Here is a 22820-nt window from a genome sequence, read left to right as displayed (position 1 = left end):
TGTGTGGTTGCTTTTAGTAGTGTTGAGATTTATGTATACTGCCATTGATTTATTGACATTATGTTGATATTTGTATCTGTTTATATTACATTTTGATTATCTTTAATAATATTGTTCACACCTGTAACATATATTTTAATGCACACATTTATACCACTTTAAAACCCATGGCTTTCCCCCAAGAATCCTGGGAACTGTTGCTTGCCCTGCACAGAGCGACAGTGCTCAGCACCCTTAACCATCGCAGTTCCTAAGATTCCTTGGTGGAAGTCAAACATTTCAAATAAGTTCTACACAAGAGTGGAGTCAGTGGCTTTAATGAACCTGAGTTAGTCCTTAACATCAGTGGATTTGCTCTGAGTAGCACTAGCATTGAATACCACCCCATGTGCTTTAAAATGTATGGTGCAGGTGCGGCCTAAGAAATGAATGAATACATTCAGTATGTTCTGGCAGAAGGCAGCACCTCTTCCTATAACAGTACAGAGATAACCTGGAGAAGTGTTGCACAGGACTGAAATGCATCTATTATAGGCACCTTTGTTTTTAGGGTTATTTTTAAGGGATGGATTAGCTATACAGGCTTTAGAAATTCATAGCTGTTAGAGATTAGGTTCGTTCATTTGCATCCTTGCAAAGGCCTGCCATGAGCTAGGCATGTAGTAAAAATTTGTTTAATTAGCCTTATGTTTCATGAATGCCAAGATTTCCTGTTTATATTCTTGCACACACAAACACACATGGTAGCAGCTGGTTGGGCTGTATTGCTCTTCTGTTTTCCTCATGAGCCACAACCAAATACCAGGAGGCGCAAGAAGCAGAGACCTCAGTGTGGTGTGGTTTGTGCCAGCACACTGTGCTGGGCTTCATACACCTTCCCCTCTTCCTCTTGGCGAGGGCAGTGATACATGGTGTTGGAAAGCTGGCAGAGCAACTCAGCTCCACTTGCAGTACAGCTGCTGCTGCTGCTGCACAAACAGATAGGAGAGAGGATATTTTGCTACGCAAAACACAAACTTCTGAAAAAAGAGAGAAGTAGTAGTTATAGTTGCAAGTATGCTCCTATGACTTTCTGAAGTGGGTATTAGAATTCACCTTTAATCTTGCGTTATAAATATGTTCTTGCCATCAAGGGGCTTTTCCCCATGCTCGAGATGAAAAGATCTCTATCTAAAGTTAAAGTTTATAAAATGTTATTTCACACTAATTTGGTCAGGTTTGCAGTATTTAAGATAGCCACAGCTACATGGTTGCATGAACCCATCTCTCATTTTTATGATTCAGGGCATGATTCCAGCTTTCATTAAATTTGCTTTATTGGAATGTTATGTTCTGCAAGTGTTGGCAGAAGTGTACAGTTGACATATCTTTCTATTAACGTTCAAAAAAATATCTGGGACCAGGAGCAGATCAGTAGATAAAACTGCTAAGCTGCTTGCCTTTCAACAATCCCCTTCTGGTTCAATAGGAGCCTGCAATTTGCCATAATTGCATCTGTTGGCTTTACCATTCATACTGACTTTCCTTTTAAAAAGTAATTTACCAATAAAACGTCACCGTTTCTCACAGTGTGATGAAATATCTGTCATCTATTTGTACATGTGTGGCAGCAAGTTGAATTCAGCAGAAATGGAGATGAATGCTTTTCCTTTGCGCGTCTCTGCACATAGTCCATTGACAATGGGTGCAATCTTTTAGTACTCCAGAAGCAAATGAGGCATAACATGACCAAGTCTATGGAACTCTTTAAGAGTATTATTCAGAACTATTGTTTTAGGATGCAATTTAGAGGGGAAGAGAGAGAGAAAGGTGGAAATGCTTTTCTTGTTCTGTGTTGAGTGCCCCCCTGCTAAAGTGTAAAGGTTGGATAAAAGTCCCATAAATAAACTAAGTTATGGAGAAAGACCCATATCTCTGCCCCTCGGTTCAGCTCTAACAAGATGAGGATCCTCTCCTCGTCACTTGGTCACCCATTTTGTTCTTGCCCATGTGGAAATCTCTTATGGCCAGAGTCTTGCAAGCTCCAGTTGTTTGTTTGCCTTTAGTTCCAGCAAATCAGCATGGCCTTTTCATTGGCGGTGTTGTAATTTGTGACTCTGCTGGTTGCAGGGATCTCCTGGAAACCAGCTGCTCTCCATAATTCTACAGCCGCTGGTGAATAAACAATGTCCTGGTTGTCAATTGCCTGCAGGGGTCTTGCAGTGCCAGACTCCCAGCAGATGCATGCAGAAGGAAGGACACTGGAAGGAGTTTTATTTGTGCATTTATCTGCCCCATTTATATCCCAAAGGGAAATTCTAGTATGATGTATAAGAACCTCACTTCATTGCCTTTTTCCTTCATGTGCACAGATGATACATATTTTTTTAATGTCAGGATTTACTTGGAACCATAATAAGCTTTCTTATCCAATTTCAATACTTTAGGGAGGAAACATATACAGTAGGATAATTGATGAGCTGATGAGTTTCCTAACATAAAATAATAGAAATGCAATTTATATGCCACTGATGCATGGCATTTTTATAAATTGGGTGCTGTTGTGAAAGGCTCAATTCATTTATACATTTTAGCAGGTTTAAAAGGAAACCATAAAAAGTTTGCATTGTTGACATGTTTGCTGAAAAATATTGGTTTTTGTTTTGTTTGCAATATTCAGGTCTTCAGCCAATGCAGCCAAGATGTGTTTATGCTATAGTTTCTTTAGCTGAGTCCAACTTGCCAATTCAAAAGGTTCAAATCCCAGATATTTATATTAATAAAATATATTACCATTGCCAGGTTGCTTTGCTGGACTGTTTTAACTTTATACTATACACGAGAGCGGCATGGGGTCCATACACCCTGTCTTCCTATTTCATATGTTGATTCATTTTGTCAATTTGAGAATTCTTGTTCCTATCATTTTGATAGCACCAACCTCAATCAAAGAATAAGTTAGATTCTTTTTTCAACATGCACAGCAGGAAATTTTGTTAGCTGTTCTTTTCATAGCTTTCCATGTTTCTATCTATAGCATTCTTCAGAAATGCACATAGTTGTTGACTGGCAACCAGAAAACAAGCAATTAGAGAACAGCCACCTTTCCTGTTGTTAAGAAATGTGGTCAATACAGGGTTTTACAGAATAAGGATGTCATGAAATAAGTGTTACATGATACCTGTTTCCAACATGTAAAGCAATATTTGATAGCTATATAATTTTATATAGTATGCTCTAAAAGTCAACCTTTTTTGCCAGCTTATAAATGGTAGATAATGCATTTCCACGCATTGGGTTGTTCTGCAGTTAGCTGTTTTCATTTTCCTCCTTAGAACAGCCCTGCCTTCTCTCATTGCCTAACAATATGCACAGTAATAGGTTCACTGGAGCCTCAGTGTGAGGGTTTCCAAGCATACGTCTCACACACACATTGGCACTAAATATCAGCATGTTCTATAAAACATGTATTATTATTTTTATTCCAGATGCAGGTGAACTTGCTATCAAAATTACTCATCATTGCAAAATGTTGCTATGAGCAAAGAAATTTTGCTACCGCAATGCAAATCCTAAAAGGACTGGAAAACCTCATTGTGAGACAATTACCAGTGAGTAAGCATTCACTTTGCAATTCATCCAGATATTGTGGTTTTATAATATATTTTGGACAGGCAGTATGTTGAATTGCAGATCAAAGTCCAAGCTTCAGAGGACTAACACTTTGCTTAATTTCCTTTTTCCACTAAGGTTTGGAAATGCTTGTCTTCTAAAGTGTCTGAAATAATGGAAGAACTAAAGGCTGTTGAGGTACTGCAAAAATATAATCTCTTATGTGAATTGTGGATAGGTACAGGAGCCAACTTCAAGTTATTCTTTTTTTCTTCCCTACCACTTCTCTGCTTCCCAGCAAATCCAGTTTTAGTAAGAAAATGTACATACTTTTTTTCTTTTCTAGGGAAATTTGAGGCATCTGTAGAAAGCTGAAAGCAATGAAACTTGCACACCTCTCATTTTGGATTGTGCCAAATAGGTTGGATCCAGAATTGGTTAGGTGAAATTAAGTTCCATTGAAATCAGTGAGACTTAACTTAGTCTACTCTACACTTATTGTTCACACTGTTTTTAATGGGTCCCGAATCCAACACATTATGTTTAGCACAATATTTATTTATTTTACATTTTACACTTGTCCCAGTATTACTTCCAAGAAGCTCAGGTTTCCTCTTTTATCCTCTCTACAATCTTGTGATCCTAGGGGAGACTTTCTCAAACAGTGAGCCTTCATGATTATGGGGAAATTTAAACCAGATTTCCCTAGTCAGAGCTAGAGCCTCTTATCTTCTGAACAACAAAGCTTTTTGTTCTTTGCCCCCGCTGATTGGTTTTACCTGTCCCTCAAGGTAATTCAAATTCTTTGCTATAAAGAACATTCACAAATTCTGGATAGTGTTTGGTGGAGGAATTGGAAATTCATTCAGGAAAGGAATCCCTACCTTTGTTTCTGAATAGCTTTTATCTTACTAGATTCAGTATAACTGAGAAAGTCAATCCATCCATCAATTGTATGTTATCTAATACACACATCTGGAGCTATGTCCTACTGAAACTAATTGGGATTATTTCTGACTAGACATGCATAGGGTTTTGCTGATAATAATCTTTAACTTGTAAACAGAAGTAGTTGTCTTACCACTAACTTTTCCTTTGGACTCTGGCTTCCTAAATCCAGAAGTGCTTCTTGTTGAAAATCTAGTAATTCTCTTGGCCTGACTACAGTTTCTGAAATACATTCCAGGAGACCCTCGGTTCCAATGAAATAGATATGCGGCCACTTCAATTGTTTAAGATGTTACATTGCCCTGTCCAGGTTCACCTGGCTGGAGAGAAGTTTCCAGGCTGTGTCACGCCAATCTCTTACTCAAGTTAAGCTTCACTTACTCGTCTGCATTATTTCCTTCTCTAATCCCGGTTCTTTTCCCTAAAACACTATTGTTGCACTGAGCATGTTATGTACAGTGCCCTAAAGCCCCCATCTGATTTATCTTTTATGCCATGTACTAATGTGTCTGCATATGTATCTATACAAATTATACCAGGTGTTTTTAAAAAGTGACAGCTTGTGTTTAATGGAAGGAGAGAGATTTAAGACTTCACCAACAATTCCATCAGCCCATGTTCTGGCCATGCATGTTCAGCAGCTTGAAACTGGAGGATTTACGATGAGAAATGGGACATATAAATGGACTAAACTTAGGTAATCTTACTTATGCCACAGAATTCTTCACAAACCAATATAGAGCAATGGAAACTTTAAAAGTACCGTATTTTTCGCCCTATAGGACGCACTTTTCCCCCTCCAAAAATGAAGGGGAAATCTGGGTGCGTCCTATGGGGTGAATGCAGGCTTTTGCTGAAGCTTGGAGAGCGAGAGGGGTCGGTGCGCACCGACCCCTCTCGCTCTCCAGGCTTCAGGAAGACATCCGCAGCATGGGGAGCCTTGCAGGAGTTCCCCGCAAAGCTTCCCATGCTGCGGATAGCAGCCTGCCGCCCAGCGTGAGGGGCGCCCTGATGCAGAGCGCCCCTCGCGCAGGGCAGACATCCGCAGCATGGGGAGCCTTGCAGGAGTTCCCCGCAAGGCTCCCCACGCTGCAGATAGCAGCCTGCCGCCCAGCGTGAGGGGCGCCCTGAAGCAGAGCGCCCCTCGCGCAGGGCAGACATCCGCAGCATGGGGAGCCTTGCAGGAGTTCCCCGCAAGGCTCCCCACGCTGCGGATAGCAGCCTGCCACCCCGCAGGGGGGGCACCTTGATGCAGAGTGCCCTTCGCGCGGGGCAGACATCGGCCAGCCCCACAAGCTCGGGGGACAGCAGGGAGGCGCAGCGCCGCCATCCCGCTGTTCCTTGACCTGGTTCTGTTTCCCCAACCTGCTTTTGGGGGGGAAATAAAGGGGGGGAAATTCCTTTATTTCCCCCCAAAAAAACTTGGTGTGTCCTATGGGACGAAAAATACGGTACATTCAGTATTTTGGCATCTCACTATAGGTATAAAGGTAAAAAGAGTTGACTTGGTTTGATTTCATTGTATAATGCCTTGTGTGCGTCTACCAAAAAAACATTTAAAAATATTTATTATATACACATTAGTCTTTCCTGGCCTTTGTCAGCTGGGAAACTAACTCATTTCTTTAATTTGTTTTTGTTTTAAGAAACATTGCGAAAGTTGTGAGCCAGGTTCATGCACTGCAAGAAAACCACTACTTGTTCTCTCCAGATCACCGGCTGCAATCTTTCTTAAGACACAGAATAGCATCTTTTAGTGATGCAGACATCTCTGCCTTAGCAGCAGACAACTATGCCAACTTTTACCAGATACCAGCTGAAAAGCAGTCTCGGAAAATCCAGGACACACTGCATAGGATGAAGGCAATGTTTCAATAACTGCTTATATTTCATCCTCAATTTTTTAAGGTTTAAATAATTTACTTTTTATAGTAATTGGTCCATAAATGTATCATCTCAGCAGTGACTGAGCTCTATTTATGAATGTTTCAGTTTGAAAAATCCGAACACTAAGCAAAAGGGGCAAGATTCCTACTGTGTTGTTCACTTGTCAAATAGCAAGTTGTCATCATACGAATTTGTCAAAGCTGTGTGTCATGTGAGGAAATTAAATATTAAGTCCTTATTGTTTTGTTTTAATTTTGTCTGAACAGTGGAGTTTATTGGAGAATATGAGTGCTATATTTATATCAAGTTTGAGTATTTATTATCTTGTCAGGAGGTATATTACTTTTTGGTTGAGATTTGCTTTTGCTTTTCCTTTAGGAGAAACAAACTGATCTCTTGCAGTATGAGTTATTTCTATCATAGAATAAGAGGTGCTAAATGTGGAAAAGGAAGGCCAGTATACATCTCTACATTTCAGTAAGGCTTGTAATTGCCTCAACTATTCCCTTTCCAAACAATGAACTCATTATCCACCACTGTTCTTTGAACTGGCCCTATTCTACTTTCAGAGCCTATTGAAGAGGTAATTTTATTCAAGATTTCACTTGAAATGAATGCTGTGCCAAAAAGGCATTTTGATGCTTTCTGCTAAAAGCTTATTCAAGCCATTACATGAGCCTCCCCTTTGGTGACCTTTCAAAGGACCTTACAAAAGGGGGTGAAATTATGTTTTTGCAGGCCTATCCCTTGGTCTGAATGGATTTTTTTTTTGGGGGGGGGGGAGGGACACATCCCTGTTAACAAGCCAACCAGACCAACACCTTTTTATTTTTGCCACACTGTACTGCAATAACATAAATTTCACAGCATGGCAAAATATGGATCGTTAGCCTGGTTACCTCTTCAACAGGGATGTTTCCTATTCAACAGGCATGAAGGCAATGGATTGACTTTGCTTACCCTTGTTGACGTCTTCACTTGGGGTACAATCGAGCAAGGCAGGCCAGAATTTCAGAATCTCAAGAGAGCTCCAACTCAGTGTCCAGACTGGACAGCATTCTGCTCACACAAGGCCTGATACCCCTGGTAGAAACAACAACCATGGGTAACATTAAAATCACAGACCATGCCCCAGTAGAAGCTACCCTCAAAATAGGAGAGGAAGCACAAACTACCCCATCGTGGTTCTTCAGCCCCATCCTAACCACAAACCAACTTCAGGGGTCAGCAAACCTTTTCAGCGGGAGCCAGTCCACCATCCCTCAGACCATGTGGAGGGGCTGGACTATTTTTTTTTTTTGGGGGGGTGAACGAATTCTTATGCCCCACAAATAACCCAGAGTTCCATTTTAAATAAAAGGGCACATTCTACTCATGGAAAAACACGCTGATTTCAGGACCGCCCATGGGCCAGATTTAGAAGGCAATTGGGCTGGATACAGCCCCTGGGCCTTAGGTTGCCTACCCATGAACTAGCTAGAGAGGCTCTCTTAAAAACTCTCCAAAACTACTTTAAGGCAACAATGTGGGCGACATTGCAACCCACCTGGAAGACAATGAAAGCAGTCCTCAGGGGAGCCTGCATAAAAGGAGAGGGCATCCCTTAAAAAACAAACCTTCTCAAAAATTAGTAAACTAGAACAGGACATTACGACCCTCTCATCACACTACAATCAACCAGGAGCCAAAAAACTCCTTAAACTCATAGAACAAAAAAGAAGAGAAACTGACTCTCTAGAAATCAATAAAACAATGATTAACATCCTATACTCTAAACAATGCTTTTATGAATATGGAGGGGAGAACTCCAGACTATTAGCAAACAGATGCAGGAAAAAAATCACTCAAAACAAGAATACACTGTATCACTAAAAAAGACGGTAACATAACATCCTCCACCAAAGAAATAACTTCAGAATTTGCTGAATTTTATGCCAACCTATACACCTCCCGCAACCCATCTGAACAGGAAATTGAAAGATTCCTAACAGGGCTGACAATGCCAACCTTAACTGCAAAATGCAGAATTAACAATATGGACTCCAATACCACAGCAGTCCAAAGAGGCACAAAACAAGGATGCCCACTGTCTCGCTTCCTAGTCATCTTGGCCCTGGAACCCCACCTATCTGACTCTGAGCAGCCCCAGATATCAAGGGTGCGGAAATAAAAGGAAAAGCATACAAACGAGGGCTGTTTGCAGACAACCTGATGGTCACAACACCAGACCCCATAAACACAGCAACCACCCTAACTAAAGAACTCAACACATTCGCAAAGGTGTTGGGCCTATAAGTAAACTACAAATAAACTTTGCAAAATCTGAGGCTATATGCTTCAACACCTGCCCACCCCACCCCTGTATACCCAAAAGGAATTCACCAACATCACAAAGATAAAACTCTTGCCACACCAAATTCAGGTACCTAGGGGTTGAAACTATACCTCCACAATAACAAGCCCTTGTGGCTACAAAACAACAGAGCCTTGAGGAAATAGAACAACACCAACTTCACCCTCTCAGACAAAATAGCCATGATCAAAATGATTACCCTCCCAAAACTAGCCTATTTATTCCAAACCCTCCCAAATCCGGATTCCCCCAACCCAGCTCCAGAAGTGGCAGAAAAAAATATACTCATTTATTTTCTCACACTAAAAGCCAAGATAAGCCCCAAATACCTGCACAGCCCCTCCTCAGGAGGAGGATGGGGAATCCCCAACATAGAATCATATTACGTTGCCAACCATAATCCAGTATATTCTAGAAGATGAGACGAAACAATGGGTCCACTTTGAGAGAGAGACCATCAAAAACATCCCCACAACAGCATACCCATTTTTGGTTACTGAATGACCAGCAGGGCATTATCAGAAGATCTTAAAGGCTAGCTTGGTCTGTACCAAAAAAGACAGCCTGATGGTTTTCCTCTCAGATTTTTGTGGTCTGTGGGTGCTCACTGTGGGGCTCATCCTCAACCTTCAAACACAGGGAAGACCTTAGCCTTCAAGCCATTAGGTAATGCTACCCAAATGAACGTCAGTTGTCGCCCCCCCACACACACACCTTGAACACCACCTAAAATTTCCCTCCAACTTTGCTAATAGAAAACTATTGTGTTTTTCTTTACTTTGTTTTTTTAATAAGTAACTTGTGTTTTGTGCTTAAGGGAGCAGATAGATCCTGGTAACTGCTGGACTTTGTTTTCAGAATTGGAATCAGCCATTGTTTTTCCATACAATCCTAGGTGTAACCCGAGACCTGCATAGCAGGAGACCTGGGAGAAGCTAAGCCAATCAATTTTGCAATCTTCTTTCCTATCTATATTCCAGCCTCTGTATCCATGAACCCATCCATCTTAATGTAGAATGCCAGAGCAGCTAAGTGCCTTGAAATGGACTTTGCTGCCAACTGTTTCTCACTTCACTGCAGTAGCCAGCTGTGCATGTATAACTACCCCCCACTTTGTGCCTGGACTCCTCAATTCTTTGAAACTCTTGCATATCTCGCCATAGTTCTGGGTGCCAGTGATAACTGGATGGCCCTGTGTCCTTGGCAGTCAACGTACTACAGTGCCTACATTGCATCAGGCAAGAATGAGAAGGCATCAGTTGTGATGCTTTTAAAGCCCAGCACATGTTTTGTTGTGAAGTGACTTTACAATGCTCAGAACACTTCATTGCTGTAAGGTAGGTTGATTGGTACTGTATTGTATAGAATGAGATTGGCTTGCTGAAAACCACATTGAGTCTACAGGCATTAAATCTTGCATTCCCATCAACCCTTCTCTCTTTCCTTCAAGGGCCTTAGTAATGACAGTTGTAGTTAACTGTTTCCTCTGAAGAGTTAACAAGGTAGAACTGTATGGAAGCTTCTATCTTTCAGTAGCCTCCCAGTGAAGAAGCTGAGGTTTAACTTTACCAAGTCTAATAATCAGACAAAACTTTGGTAATTACCATAGCTGAAATAAATAAAGCTACCCCCAGTATGTATACTAGGGTACTAAGATACGCACCCACTTAGGCAGCCCTGAAAGTGGATTATGCCCGCAAAAGCCTAAACTTGCCTAACCTTCCCCAGGTTATGAGTAGATCATGGATAGCTAATTTGTTGCCATCCAGATGTTAGACTCTCAACTTCCATCATCCCCAGCCAGCATGGCCAATGATAAAGGGTGATGGGAGGAGTTGTCCTGCAACTTCTGGAGGGCCAAGGGTTCCACATCCCTGGTCTAGTCCAATGAAGGCCTAGCAAGGCTTCCCTTCCCATGCTAAAAACGGCATCTGTGGAAATCCAGATTCAGAAAAGCAGCTGCAGCAAAGGCCCTCCAGAGCCATATTATTTTAGAAATGGCAATCTTGAGCTTAGCCTCATCTCCTTCCTGACCCGTTGAGAGCAAAACATGCACACAATTAACAAACACTGATTTCTTGTGGTGTTTCATTCCAGTTGGTCTTGCTTTCTTTATATCCTCTCAATACTTTTCCTTGGTTACTGAGCTATTTGTGTATAACTTTGAAACCGCCTTGCATTTCTTGTGTGTTGCCAGTTTTATTGCACTAATTTTGAGTGCGCATATTCTCCCTCTATTTTTAATACATTAATCCTGACACTATGGTTTTAGACGGCTTTTGTATTGAAACAAAATGAAAAGTTGTGACAAAATAAGTATCTTAAAATATTCATTATACTTTCTCATTAGCTATTTTCCTGTTGCATTTCAATAAAGTTAATTACTTTTTTCTGCCTGTATATATCTTTTGCAGCAGAAAATTGCATCTGAAAGAGTTAAAGCCATCATTGCTAAAAATTAAAAAAATGCTACTCATTCATAAGCAGTTCATCAAGCTCGAGTTCTCATTAAATTAACTGCAATGTAAAATAAATTATTTGCTTTAAAATACTCTATTTTCAGATGACAAGCCATAATATCCTATTTTATTGGGTTTGTGTGACTATATAATATTTGAAATTCCTTTGAGGTTCCTTATACTGAAATCTGTTTTTTCCCCAATCCAGAATTTAATGTGCGCTTTTTTTTTTACATTGCTTATAATTTATTTCTATATGAAACAGCCAATATGTAAAGTAACAAGGGTTTTAAAGCCAAATATTTTTGCTTTTTATGATACCACATGAAAATAAATGACTAGTTTGTATTATCTTTGTTGCTTTTGTGTTATTCCTATTGAAGTTTCTGATTCATTTTAAAAACATAAATGGTGTCCTGAACCCCTGGCCTACCTGGCAGCAAGTCAGTATGTCAAGTCCAAAGTCCGAGGGTCAAGTCACGCAAGCAAAGTCCAAAGGTCAGGAAACGCAGTCCAGGGTCAATCCAAGTATCCAAGTCTGAAGTCCAGCTGTCAAGATACATTGTCCCCTAGAGATCCAGGAGCATCCAAGCCAAAGTCCATCAACATGTGTCATTGAGCAGACACCTCAGCTCTGCTTCACTTTTGCAGCTTGATCTGGGCTTGATGAGGCAGGTGACCCTCACCTGCCCCAAGCTTACTCCAGCTGAGGAATCACACCCCTCCTCCCAGAGCCAGCAAGCCCCACCTGGCCAGCCGTCATAGGGACTCCACTCCAGATTTCTGTTAGGTTCACTCCTTACCATGGGTGTAGCCAAGGTGGGGGCGGCAGCTGCCACACATCCACCCCAACATAAATCCTGGCTTCCTTGCCCTTTTCTTTTCCTGAAGATGTCCTGAAAGACAGTGGAGGTTTAGGATCAGTTTTCCTTCCCAGGTTAACAAACTCCACCTGCCTCTCACTTCCCCCTACAGCATGTGCAGAAACCACCACTGGATCCGCTCTTGGTCTCATCTAATCAATCCACCAGAGCTTGTCTTTGCAGGCAGGGGAAGTCCCTAACTCACTGACCTAGTAGTTACCCTCATCTTGTTTAGCTGGCCAGTCAAAGCCATTCCTGGGTTGTGGCCGCTGTTGCATGCTGACAGCTTCTAGGGGCCACAGGTGAGAGCAGAGTTCAGGGTGGGAACCAAAGGTGGACAAACTACAAGAGAAGGAGCATGATATGTCCCCCACCAGAGGTACTAAATGGTAAAGGGACCCCTGACCATTAGGTCCAGTTGTGACCAACTCTGGGGTTGCAGCGCTCATCTTGCTTTATTGGCCGAGGGAGCCAGCGTACAGCTTCCGGGTCATGTGGCCAGCATGACTAAGCTGCTTCTGGCGAACCAGAGCAGCGCACGGAAACACCATTTACCTTCCCGCCGGAGCGGTACCTATTTATCTACTTGCACTTTGATGTGCTTTCGAACTGCTAGGTTGGCAGGAGCAGGGACCGAGTGACGGGAGCTCACCCTGTTGCGGGGATTCGAACCACCGACCTTCTGATTGGCAAGTCCTAGGCTCTGTGGTTTAACCCACAGCACCAGCCACGTCCCTAACACCAGAGGTACTACCCCTCCCCTAAAGCATAAAATGGTAGCAAAGGATGAGAATAAGAGAAATAATACAGAAGAGAGAAAATATGGAACTAGAACTGTAAAGAAAGATACATCCTATTTATTTCAAAATCGTTTCTCTTTGGAAACATTAAAAAAAATAGAAAAATGACTTTTAGAAAAAGTACCAGTTCTCCCTCCCCCCGCTTCCCTCTTTTCTGGTACCTTGTAATTGCACTTTCTTCCAGAAGGTGGTACTGGAGCACCTCTGTAGTTTTTGAATAGCAATACCCTGAGCCTCTGTCATATCTAATATTTAATAAACAGAGTCCTGGTTGGTTTGAAATATTCAGCTGATTTATTGGGGCATAAGCTTTCCATGAAAGCTTATGCCCCAATAAATATGTTAGTCTTTTACCGCATCACAATCATTCTCCTTTTCTGTATTTTCAGTTTCATAGAAATCATAAAGTTACATAATACCATATCCAGGGTGCAATAAAATATAGCCTGATGTTCCATTATTAGAATAAATCCTTCCATGTGAGGAGAGGAATTATGTTTCTACTGGTATTAATCATACTCTACTTTTTTTAAACAAGAGAACTGTTCAAAGACAGTATTGGCACTAGGGGCCTCTTCAGATGATCTGATAGCATCAAAAATGCATCCTAAGCAATTGTCCTCTAGCAAACTAGACCAGATGCCCTCTAGCCTTAAAAAAGTAGTAGGCTTGCATTAGGTTACCCTCTACCATGGAAGAGGTAAACCTGAGACACTTATATTTGCTCATCAAAGCAGTATACAGTTGTGGCTTGGTTCTTGAACATAATCTGTTCTGGAAGTCCATTTGACTTCTGAAAACGTTCAAAAACCAAGGCACGGCATCCAATTGGCTGCAGGAGCTTCCTGCACTCAAGAAGAAACTACGTTGGAAGTTCGGCTTCCAAAAAATGTTTGAAAACCGGAACACTTACTTCTGGGTTTGCGGCGTTCAGGAGCCAAAACCTAAGAGTACCAAGGTGTTTGAGAACCAAGGCATGACTGCATATAGACCAGGACTTTTATCGAGAGTAGCATCAAGTCCATTAGTGCAAGGATTTAACTTTGTACAATGAAACTTTCCCCACCCCTCTCCATGCCTCCTAAATCTGTTCTGGGGTTTCAGCAACCCTCTGGAACAGACTTAGGGACAACAGGTGGAGCATATATGGGAGAAAGGGGGCAAAGGTCTGTTGCACAATCATAAATCCTTGCGCTAATGGAACCAGGGCATTGGATGCCACTTCAGATACTCCACCATCCCAGACAATTGCCTATGCTAGAGGGAGCTGATGGGACTTGTAGTCCGACATCTGAAGGGCCACAGGTTCCACCTCTCTAATATGGACAATCTTTTCATAGCTGTGATTAGAACAATTGGTTACAAACCAGCAATGCTAGGAACAGTCTATGTTGGATGACAGCCACTGTGTGTTGTGTGGCAGGTCAGTACTTTGTCACATACAGCTGCTTAATTTCAGGCCATAGTGGCAGTAGGCCTGCCCCATTCCACCCCTCTTCCTGGTCCAAAAAGACTCACACTGCGGCAATCGCATGTCAATTGGACGTTCCTAAAACGGTTGCCTCCCGTAGGTAGAACCATGAAATGGAAGAGACAGAAATTGGGACGAGCCTTCTTCAGCAAGACACATCCAGCTATCAAGCAGCCTGCCACATTCTAGACCACAAGTCTACTCCTGTCACAAGTAGGAACCAGACAGTTGCCTGCACAGGCCACAATAGCACCAGATGACTAGACATGCGCAGAAGTGTCCATCAGTTGACACGGCAAAAGATGTGCTTCATGCACATTCAAGTCTCACTGAAATAAAAGGAGCCTAAATCTGCTGAACGCCATATTAAATTGTGAGTCATCCCAGTGGTGAAAATGTTGGTTTTAAAAGAACTGAGCCTGCAATAACAACTGATAAGTCTTTATGATGTTCTTAAGTCCTATGGAACCTGTAGTTTACCATCTCCTCTCTAGGTTTAGAGAAGCCACGTGTCCCATTAAATCCTGACAACATCTGGGGAGGCCTCTTCTCAGTCACCAGAATGTGCTGGAGATTTATGTTCTGGCTCACTCCCGTTTGTGATGGATTAGCTATTAATTTGTGGAAAGCGGAGTTAAAAATAAACAGGGAATGGCTCTGGCGTAATATTTCACTAAGCTGAGTTTGACCACAATAGTGAAAGGCACCACATTGGCAAGCACAAATATTAGTTCACTGGGCAGCCTTGTGTTTGCTTAATGTGCTGTGAGCACTCCACCATTGGCCAGGGGTTAGCAACGCTGCCAACTGGCACACTCATTTGCAATGTTGTGCTTTGTCCACTAGGTGGCAGTTTGTTTCCAACGCCTTGTCCAGATTACAGCATATTTTTCTGGCTTGTCTCTCATTTTACACCTTTTGTTTTGTTGCTCTTTGCATATTTCCAGTACACATGTGCCCATCTGCCTGCCCCCTCAATATAATTGTAAGAAAAATGGGTGGATGTGTGTGTGTAAAAGCAACAGCACAGACCATTTCAAAATAAGTTGACCTACTCATTGGCGGATGTGAGTGTCTCCTATGGCAAGCAAAAAGTATGGTAACTACAGAAAATTGCCTGCTTTAAAATATATTCTTATTTAGATATTTATAAACCACACTTTCATAGTAAATATATAAGAAAGCAGTGTACCATCCTACATCAATAACATCAATGAAAACACATTGGGGTTTTTTTTTGGGGGGGGGGGACACGTTTTCGGATTTTGAAAAGAAAAACAACATTCTTAAGGCCTGTCTGAAAGAAAGTACAGATGGCTCCTGCTGACTTTCTATTGGCAAGGAGTTCCAAAGGGCAGGGTCTGCCACATTAAAGGCTCAGTTCCTGGCAATAGCTGGCCAAACCTCACTGGAGGATTTGTGATCCAAGGTGCAGCATAAGGAATGAGGCAGTCTGAAACAGGATAATGCAGCAGACAACTGAAGAGAGTTTTGCTGTGTTGGGGGGGGGGGGATGAGGACACCAGCTCCAAAGCTCAGACACAAGACTTACCAGACCTTAGCAAAAGGTCCCATCTGAGCAAACCCTAAAGCAGTGTTTCCCAACCTTTTTTTGGGCAAAGGCACACTTGTTTCATGAAAAAAATCTCGAGGCACACCACCATGCCAGATGGGGAAAGGTCACTTTTTACTTATGTAAAAAATAAAATAAAAATATAGTAACTTCCAACGAATTCTGTAGGTCTTGTTTCTGAATCATTAAAGCTGCATTTGGGAAGGATTCGTAAGGGCGCACAGCAACTCAGTCCCACCAACTCCACAGCAGGGTTCTCAGGTTCAGTGAAGGGCTCCCTCAGGGGGGCACATATATACACCTGGGCTCCCAAAAAGCTACCGCAAGAGCCCTTCAGGAGTTCACATAGCGCAGGCCTGAAGGCTGCAGCTTCCCACTTAGCATCCCGCCAGAGGAGGAAACCTCAAGTGGTCGACCTGTTTTTTTTTCCTCCCGCCTCCCTTTTGGAGCGCAGAGTTTTGAAGGCCGGCATCAACTCCGTTTTCCCGGATACTTCCCGCTCGAACCGAGGGCTGGGTGAAGCAAGGGCGGCGCTGCGCGTTTTACCTCCACGGCGCAGGGGCTCTGGCTCGCCTTCAGCCACCGCACGACAGCGCTGGCTGCCACTTCGTCCTGCAGCAACAGCTCCAAAACAGCCGCCATGCCCACCTCTCTCCTCCTCTAGCACTACCGCGCGGGCGAGCCTCCGGGGCAGGCGCACAAGGAGCGTGGGCGCCACCCCTCGACGCCGTCCCAAAAGCCGCCAAAAAGCCCTAAAAAAAGAGGAGCAGCAAAAAAAACACACCACACACGGGGGGCGTGTTCTAATTCGCTTCTAACTCCGGGTTAGAGCGCAGCACGTGGAGGATGGGTGGGGAAAGAGAGAGGAGGCGCACTGATAGAACGCCAGGCACGGGGGCCGCCAGGGAGAGCCAGCGCGCGCCCCACCCCGGACGCTCGCAGCCACCGCCGTCCCTCCCTCCCAGGGAAGGCAGGATTAGAGCAAGCACCCGGGCAGCAAGAAGCGCGCGCGCCGGCCCTGCCCTGGATCCCTCAGAACCGCCAGTCTCTGGGAAAGTGGGCGTGGCTTCAGAACTCTCAGGCAGCAGCGCCCGCCGCCCATCAAGGCTTCCCATTGGGAGGCGCGAATGCTTTAGTGGGCGGGGATTGGCGCAAATATAGGCAGGGCGGGCTGAGAGGAGGAGCCGCCGCCGAGGAGCAGCGGCACCAGCAGCGTTTCCTCTCCCCCCTCCCCTCCCGTGTCAACAAGCGGGTGCCTGCGCCGGGGATTTGCGCGTCAGGCAGGCAGCCAGGCAGGCAGACGGCGAAAGCCCCGTCCTGGGCGGCCTCTCCTCGCCGCCGCCGCCCTGCCTCTCGCCGCCCTGCCTCTCGCCGCCCGACTCGCCCGCCTCCCTCCCACGGCACACCAGGCAACGTCTGGCGGCACACTAGTGTGCCGCGGAACACCGGTTGGGAAACACTGCCCTAAAGAATAGCCATCCATCAGTTTGGCCCCTTCTTACACAGACCTGAGGGGAAATTCCTTTCTAAACAATGTCATGGCAATCAGGTGGTCCTGAACAATGCAAAATAGAATACAAATCTGGACAAAGCAACTGTTTGTCTGCAGATCAACGGTGTCATTTAAGCCCCTCCAGGGATATGGGCTGGGTTTATTTATTTATTATTGCTGATGGCCTTTGCTGAGACCAAAAGGATTGACTTTGCAAGGTGCTCTAGGTGCTGGTGAACAATGAAGCGGGGGATCATTTAAATGATCCTAGCTTTGCCATCTAGGGAAGCAGATGCCCATCTGCTAATCTTTACAGACCAGGATAATACACTTCAATAGCCCTTGTGAACAATTGGTTTATGGCAGGGGTGGGGAATCTCAGGCCTGGGAGCAAAAAATGGCCCTCTGGGCCTTTCTATCTGGCCCTCAAGACTCTCTCCCCAGGCCACACTACCTTCTCACTCTTAACCCTGACCATTCCTACTTTGTGCGCTCCCTGAGTGTTCTTGCTTGGAATGTGCCCTTTTACTATCATAATGCCCCTTGATTACCTGGATGAAGATAGAGAGGCCTACTGTACAATGCTACTGACAAAGGTCCGTATAGTTAAAGCTATGATTTTCCCAGTAGTGATGTATGGAAGTGACAGCTGGACCATAAAGAAGGCTGATTGCCAAAGAATTGATGCTTTTGAATTATGGTGCTAGAGGAGACTCTTGAGAGTCCCATGGACTGCAAGAAGATCAAACCTAACCATTCTGAAGGAAATCAGCCCTGAGTGCTCACTGGAAGGACAGATCCTGAAGCTGAGGCTCCAATACTTTGGCCACCTCATGAGAAGAGAAGACTCCCTGGAAAAGACCCTGATGTTGGGAAAAATGAAGGGCACAAGGAGAAGGGGACAGCAGAGGGCAAGATGGTTGGACAGTGTTCTTGAAGCTACCAGGATGCGTTTGACCAAACTGCAGGAGGCAGTGGAAGACAGGAGTGCCTGGCATGCTCTGGTCCATGGGGTCCTGAAGAGTCAGCCATGACTAAACAACTAAACAACTATACAATGCTAAACTGCATGCTCACTTTTGCCTGTGGTCCCCAGAAGGCTGCAGAGATGGGAATGTAGTCCTCAAGCTGAAAGAAACCCCCCACTCCTTGTTTATGGCATAGGATGCAGCCTTGTATCAGGTTGGACAATTTGTCCATTTCCTCCAGCCATTGTCGACTCTGATTCTTTTCCATCACTTATCCTTCTTAAGCTGGAGATTCTAGGGATTGAACCTGGGATCTTCTCATGGAAGGATGTCACTGATTTATGCCCCCCCCCCAAGCAAGAACCTTGTAATGAGGACAGCATTGCCACAGAAATAACACTTTGGGTAGTGGAGGAGAGAAAGAACAATGACTGCTAGCACTTTCTGCAGCTCAGTGTTACAACCCGGCAGCTTCATAAAAAGCATCAAGAAATGTGTTGCCATTAACCCTGTTTTCCTGCCAATGCACTAAACTGGCAATTCAGCAGACCTACCCAACCCAGCCTACTGGTCAATACTTTTCTTGTACCAATAAATATGATTACCAGATTCAATTCAGGCCCAGAAACCTAACTGGTAACAGCCAAAGAGAAGGCAAATTTCAAAAGAAATTTTGAATGCCCCCATTAAATCACTATCAGGAAACATGGCAGCTGCAATAAATAAATGATTTAAAAAATCCTTCCTCCTCTACAATCAATAAAAGCAAAGGAGGTCTGTCTCACATTACTGAATGTGGATTTGGACACAGTATCGTCCAGGGGCTAGGTTGGTTGATGATCTCACAGATAAATATTAGCTGCAAATTGAAAATAAAGGGTATAGTGTGGGTAGGTTGTACTGATTTTGGAGGGGGGGGTTGGTGAAAAAGAACCATGTTTTGCAATGGTTACATGTTCAATGCAAAAACTTGCCTGTTCCAGCTTACCTTTACCAGTTGAAGGTTTGCAGGCCCAAAATTCCTTGATAGTCTGTTTCTTTATAGAGATGCTGCTACTGTATTCCCTAAAAACATTCAGAAAATGAGTGCTAATCAGTGACCTGACTGGTTGCCAGAGGAAAACATTATAGCCAGTGGCGTAGCGTGGGTTGTCAGCACCCGGGGCAAGGCAAGTAATTTGCGCCCCCAAACCCGTGGATTTGCGCCCCCTAACCCCCAGATGTTGCGCCCGGTGCGGCTGGCCCCCCCTGCACCCCCCACGCTACGCCACTGATTATAGCGACTTCTGGCATGTTTTGGATGTGGTGCTCTGTTGTGGTAGTATCGAAGCAAAAGGTGTAAGTGTGGACGTCTTTTTGGTTTATATTTCTCCTTAGCCGTGAATTAATAAAATAGTATTAAACAATGAAGCCCTTGTGTCTGAGCTTCATCTACAACAGGGCTGGCAGAAAGTATATCAGGTTTTGCCAATTTCTGGAGGGCCATCTACCTCCTGTTGCTTCGTGGGGATTCTTCCAAAGAATACTAGATAGGGTGGGCCTTGATTGAATCCAGCAGGCCATTACTTAATATTGTTAGGCATCACTAACACAGATTAAGTTATTGCCTTAACTGTTAAAGAAATCCCCCATAAACACTGGTGCTTTGTAGAGCTAAATTGTGTAATGCACCACGAGGGTTCTGTTTAGAGTGGGGGAGAGTAGATCACAAAAGACTGAAACCATATTGGCCGACACTGCAGGGATTATAGTATCTTCTAGGGCTATTGTAAGGAATGCTTGCATAATGTATGCAAATCACTATGTATTTAAATGCTACAGATCTACAGATACAGATCTATCCCTCCTTGTTTTCAGAGATTTCTGTTCAGGTGCTAAACTTGGAAAAGTTTCTCAGATCTACTTGGCTACAGATGGTAGTTTTACTAAACATCTCACACAGAATCAGGCACCATCTCACACAGAATGAGACATGCTTTAAGGCCATTGAAGCCTACAAGTTTAAGAATGCCTGGCTCTCAGTGATTTTCTGTGTAGCTAGAATTCACAGTGTTGTGACAAAAAGCTCCCTTGAATGTAGGGAGATGGGGCAAACATTAAAACAACTAGTAAACCCCTCCTGAGCACTTGTTTGGATGGCATGGCTAGCTAAGCAACCCCAAAATGAGAAAACTCAACCAAAACTAGTTTACCTATCTGTATAAACTCAGAGAGCTGAAACCGAGTGATTGTGTGCAGATCACACTGGGCAAATGTTAATCTGTATTCCTTCTAAATTGCACTCAGGGAAGCTTTAATATGTTTTTCATTCTCTCCCTTGAAACTGCTGTTCTCCTGAACACCAAACTTTGTTGGCAGAGAATTAACCAAAATGCCAATTTAAGAATTTTCCGTCTCTTATATTATATTATATTATGTTGCTTATGGGGTGCGTCAAAGCTCAGAAAAGGAAACTGTGAAAACAGTGCCCTAGATTTCACTGTAGAAATACAGTGGTAAAGGTAAAGGTAAAGGTACCCCTGCCTGTACGGGCCAGTCTTGCCAGACTCTAGGGTTGTGCGCCCATCTCACTCAAGAGGCCGTGGGCCAGCGCTGTCCGAAGACACTTCCGGGTCACGTGGCCAGCGTGACATCGCTGCTCTGGTGAACCAGAGCCGCACATGGAAACGCCGTTTACCTTCCCGCTGGTAAGCGGTCCCTATTTATCTACTTGCACCCGGAGGTGCTTTCGAACTGCTAGGTTGGCAGGCGCTGGGACCGAACGACGGGAGCGCACCCCGCCGCAGGGATTCGAACCGCCGACCTTTCGATCGGCAAGCCCTAGGCACTGAGGCTTTTACCCACAGCGCCACCTGCGTACAGTGGTACCTCGGGTTAAGTACTTAATTCGTTCTGGAGGTCTGTTCTTAACCTGAAACTGTTCTTAACCTGAAGCACCACTTTAGCTAATGGGGCCTCCTGCTGTTGCTGCGCTATTTCTGTTCTCATCCTGAAGCAAAGTTCTTAACCCGAGGTACTATTTCTGGGTTAGCAGAGTCTGTAACCTGAAGCATCTGTAACCCGAGGTACCACTGTAATGTTGAAAACAAACATATGCACATACCTGCATATCACAACACACAAACTATGGCCTGCCCTTTTCACTACTACCTGGGAAAGTCAACATGGTGTAAAGGAGGACTGGCAGTGTCCTAGGTTCAAAACCCCAACCAGTCATGAATCTTAAATCGCCATCTTAGGACAGCAACAAACTCTCAAAATAACCCATATTGGGGGCTGTTTGTGAGAATTCTGTTCATTTACTTATTTACAGATGTCTACGCCACCTCTCCTCCAAGGAGCTCAATGTGGACTGCAGGACATCCCCCTTCTCATTTCCCCCTTCACAACAACCCTGCAACTTACACTAATAGTTGGTGACTGCTCCCAGATCAGTGAGCTTTATGACAAGTTGGGCTTTGAACCCTGGCCTTCCAGGTCCTAGGAGCCCAAGGTTTTAACCCAGAGTCCACCAACATAGTCCACTCTACATGTTGATGGGATCTGACATCCAAATTATCCTTGACCACATGCCATGTCGGCTAGACCTGATGGGAGTTTGGAGTCCAACAGCTATGACTATTCCACTATACCAAGAAGGGAGAAGAGCCATGGAGTGCCTTGAAGAGGCAAAACTGTTATTTTGGAGAGGGGAGAGGGAGGGATATGGGTAGTATAACTAACAGTACAGAAACATCAAAACCTGGCTGGTGCTATTGCTGGGGTTTGCTGGGCTTGAGAGGTCTAGGAGCTTGGTGTCTGCTCCTGGATCTCTCAGCAATCTGCAATGGACCAGCCAGGATGTCCGATTCCCAACTGCTCAATAATGACAGCAACAAAGCAGCTCTTCTGACCCTCTCTGAATTATGAAGAAGCTTGGGGAGAACCAGGAAGTGGTGTTTTCCTAGAAGGCCTGTGAACTCCAGGCCTTGCACACAAAACAACTGCCTGGATTGTTTCATTGGAAGGGCCTTTTGGATCTTGGGGGTCCAGCAAAAAATGTAGCTTGCCTGGCCCTGCTATACTGAATGGAAAAAAGCTTAACTCTGATCGAACAGCAACAACTTTCCCCCATTAAAGCTCACCTTTGCCTTCTCTGACATCCATTTTACGACCCTGGCAGCTCTTTAAGGAAATACACTCTGAAACGGGTCCTCATTCCAGTCTGAAGACGACGGTAAATGATATCCAGGCCCGTTTTTCTCCGAAATGTGTATTTGAAAAAAAAGAAGAAGAAAAAAGAAAAGAAGAAATGGCCGTTGCTCCGAGCGCGGGGTATTGAAATTCCCCGGTGGCCTTTTGAAGCCTCCTTCAATCGAGTCGGGCAGTAAGTGAACATTTGCATAGACGGATAAAGGATGTGACAAGTCCTGTAA

General features: G+C 44.1%; 1 protein-coding gene across 9 annotated transcripts in view; it reads left to right on the top strand.

The window, feature by feature from the left end:
* KNDC1 (kinase non-catalytic C-lobe domain containing 1) overlaps positions 1-6664 on the top strand; it is a 73657-nt gene extending 66993 nt beyond the window's left edge. For 6 of the 9 annotated variants that reach the window (XR_014526854.1, XM_083505914.1, XM_083505918.1 and 3 more), the window contains 4 exons: positions 3468-3590; positions 3730-3789; positions 5079-5236; positions 6186-6664. Coding sequence is in view for 7 of the 9 variants with exons in the window: in XM_083505914.1 (XP_083362040.1) it covers positions 3468-3590; positions 3730-3789; positions 5079-5236; positions 6186-6417 (573 nt within the window). In the remaining 2 variants the exon portion in view is untranslated. Of the gene's footprint in view, positions 1-3467; positions 3595-3729; positions 3790-5078; positions 5237-6185 lie in introns of all 9 variants that reach the window. The other 3 variants (XR_014526853.1, XM_083505915.1, XM_083505917.1) reach the window with 3 other exon arrangements.
* The last annotated feature ends 16156 nt before the right edge of the window (positions 6665-22820 follow it).

Source organism: Podarcis liolepis (assembly GCF_965112155.1).
Source record: "Podarcis liolepis genome assembly, chromosome: 5".
Lineage (NCBI taxonomy): Eukaryota > Metazoa > Chordata > Lepidosauria > Squamata > Lacertidae > Podarcis > Podarcis liolepis.
This window is presented reverse-complemented; position numbering and strand designations above follow the sequence as displayed.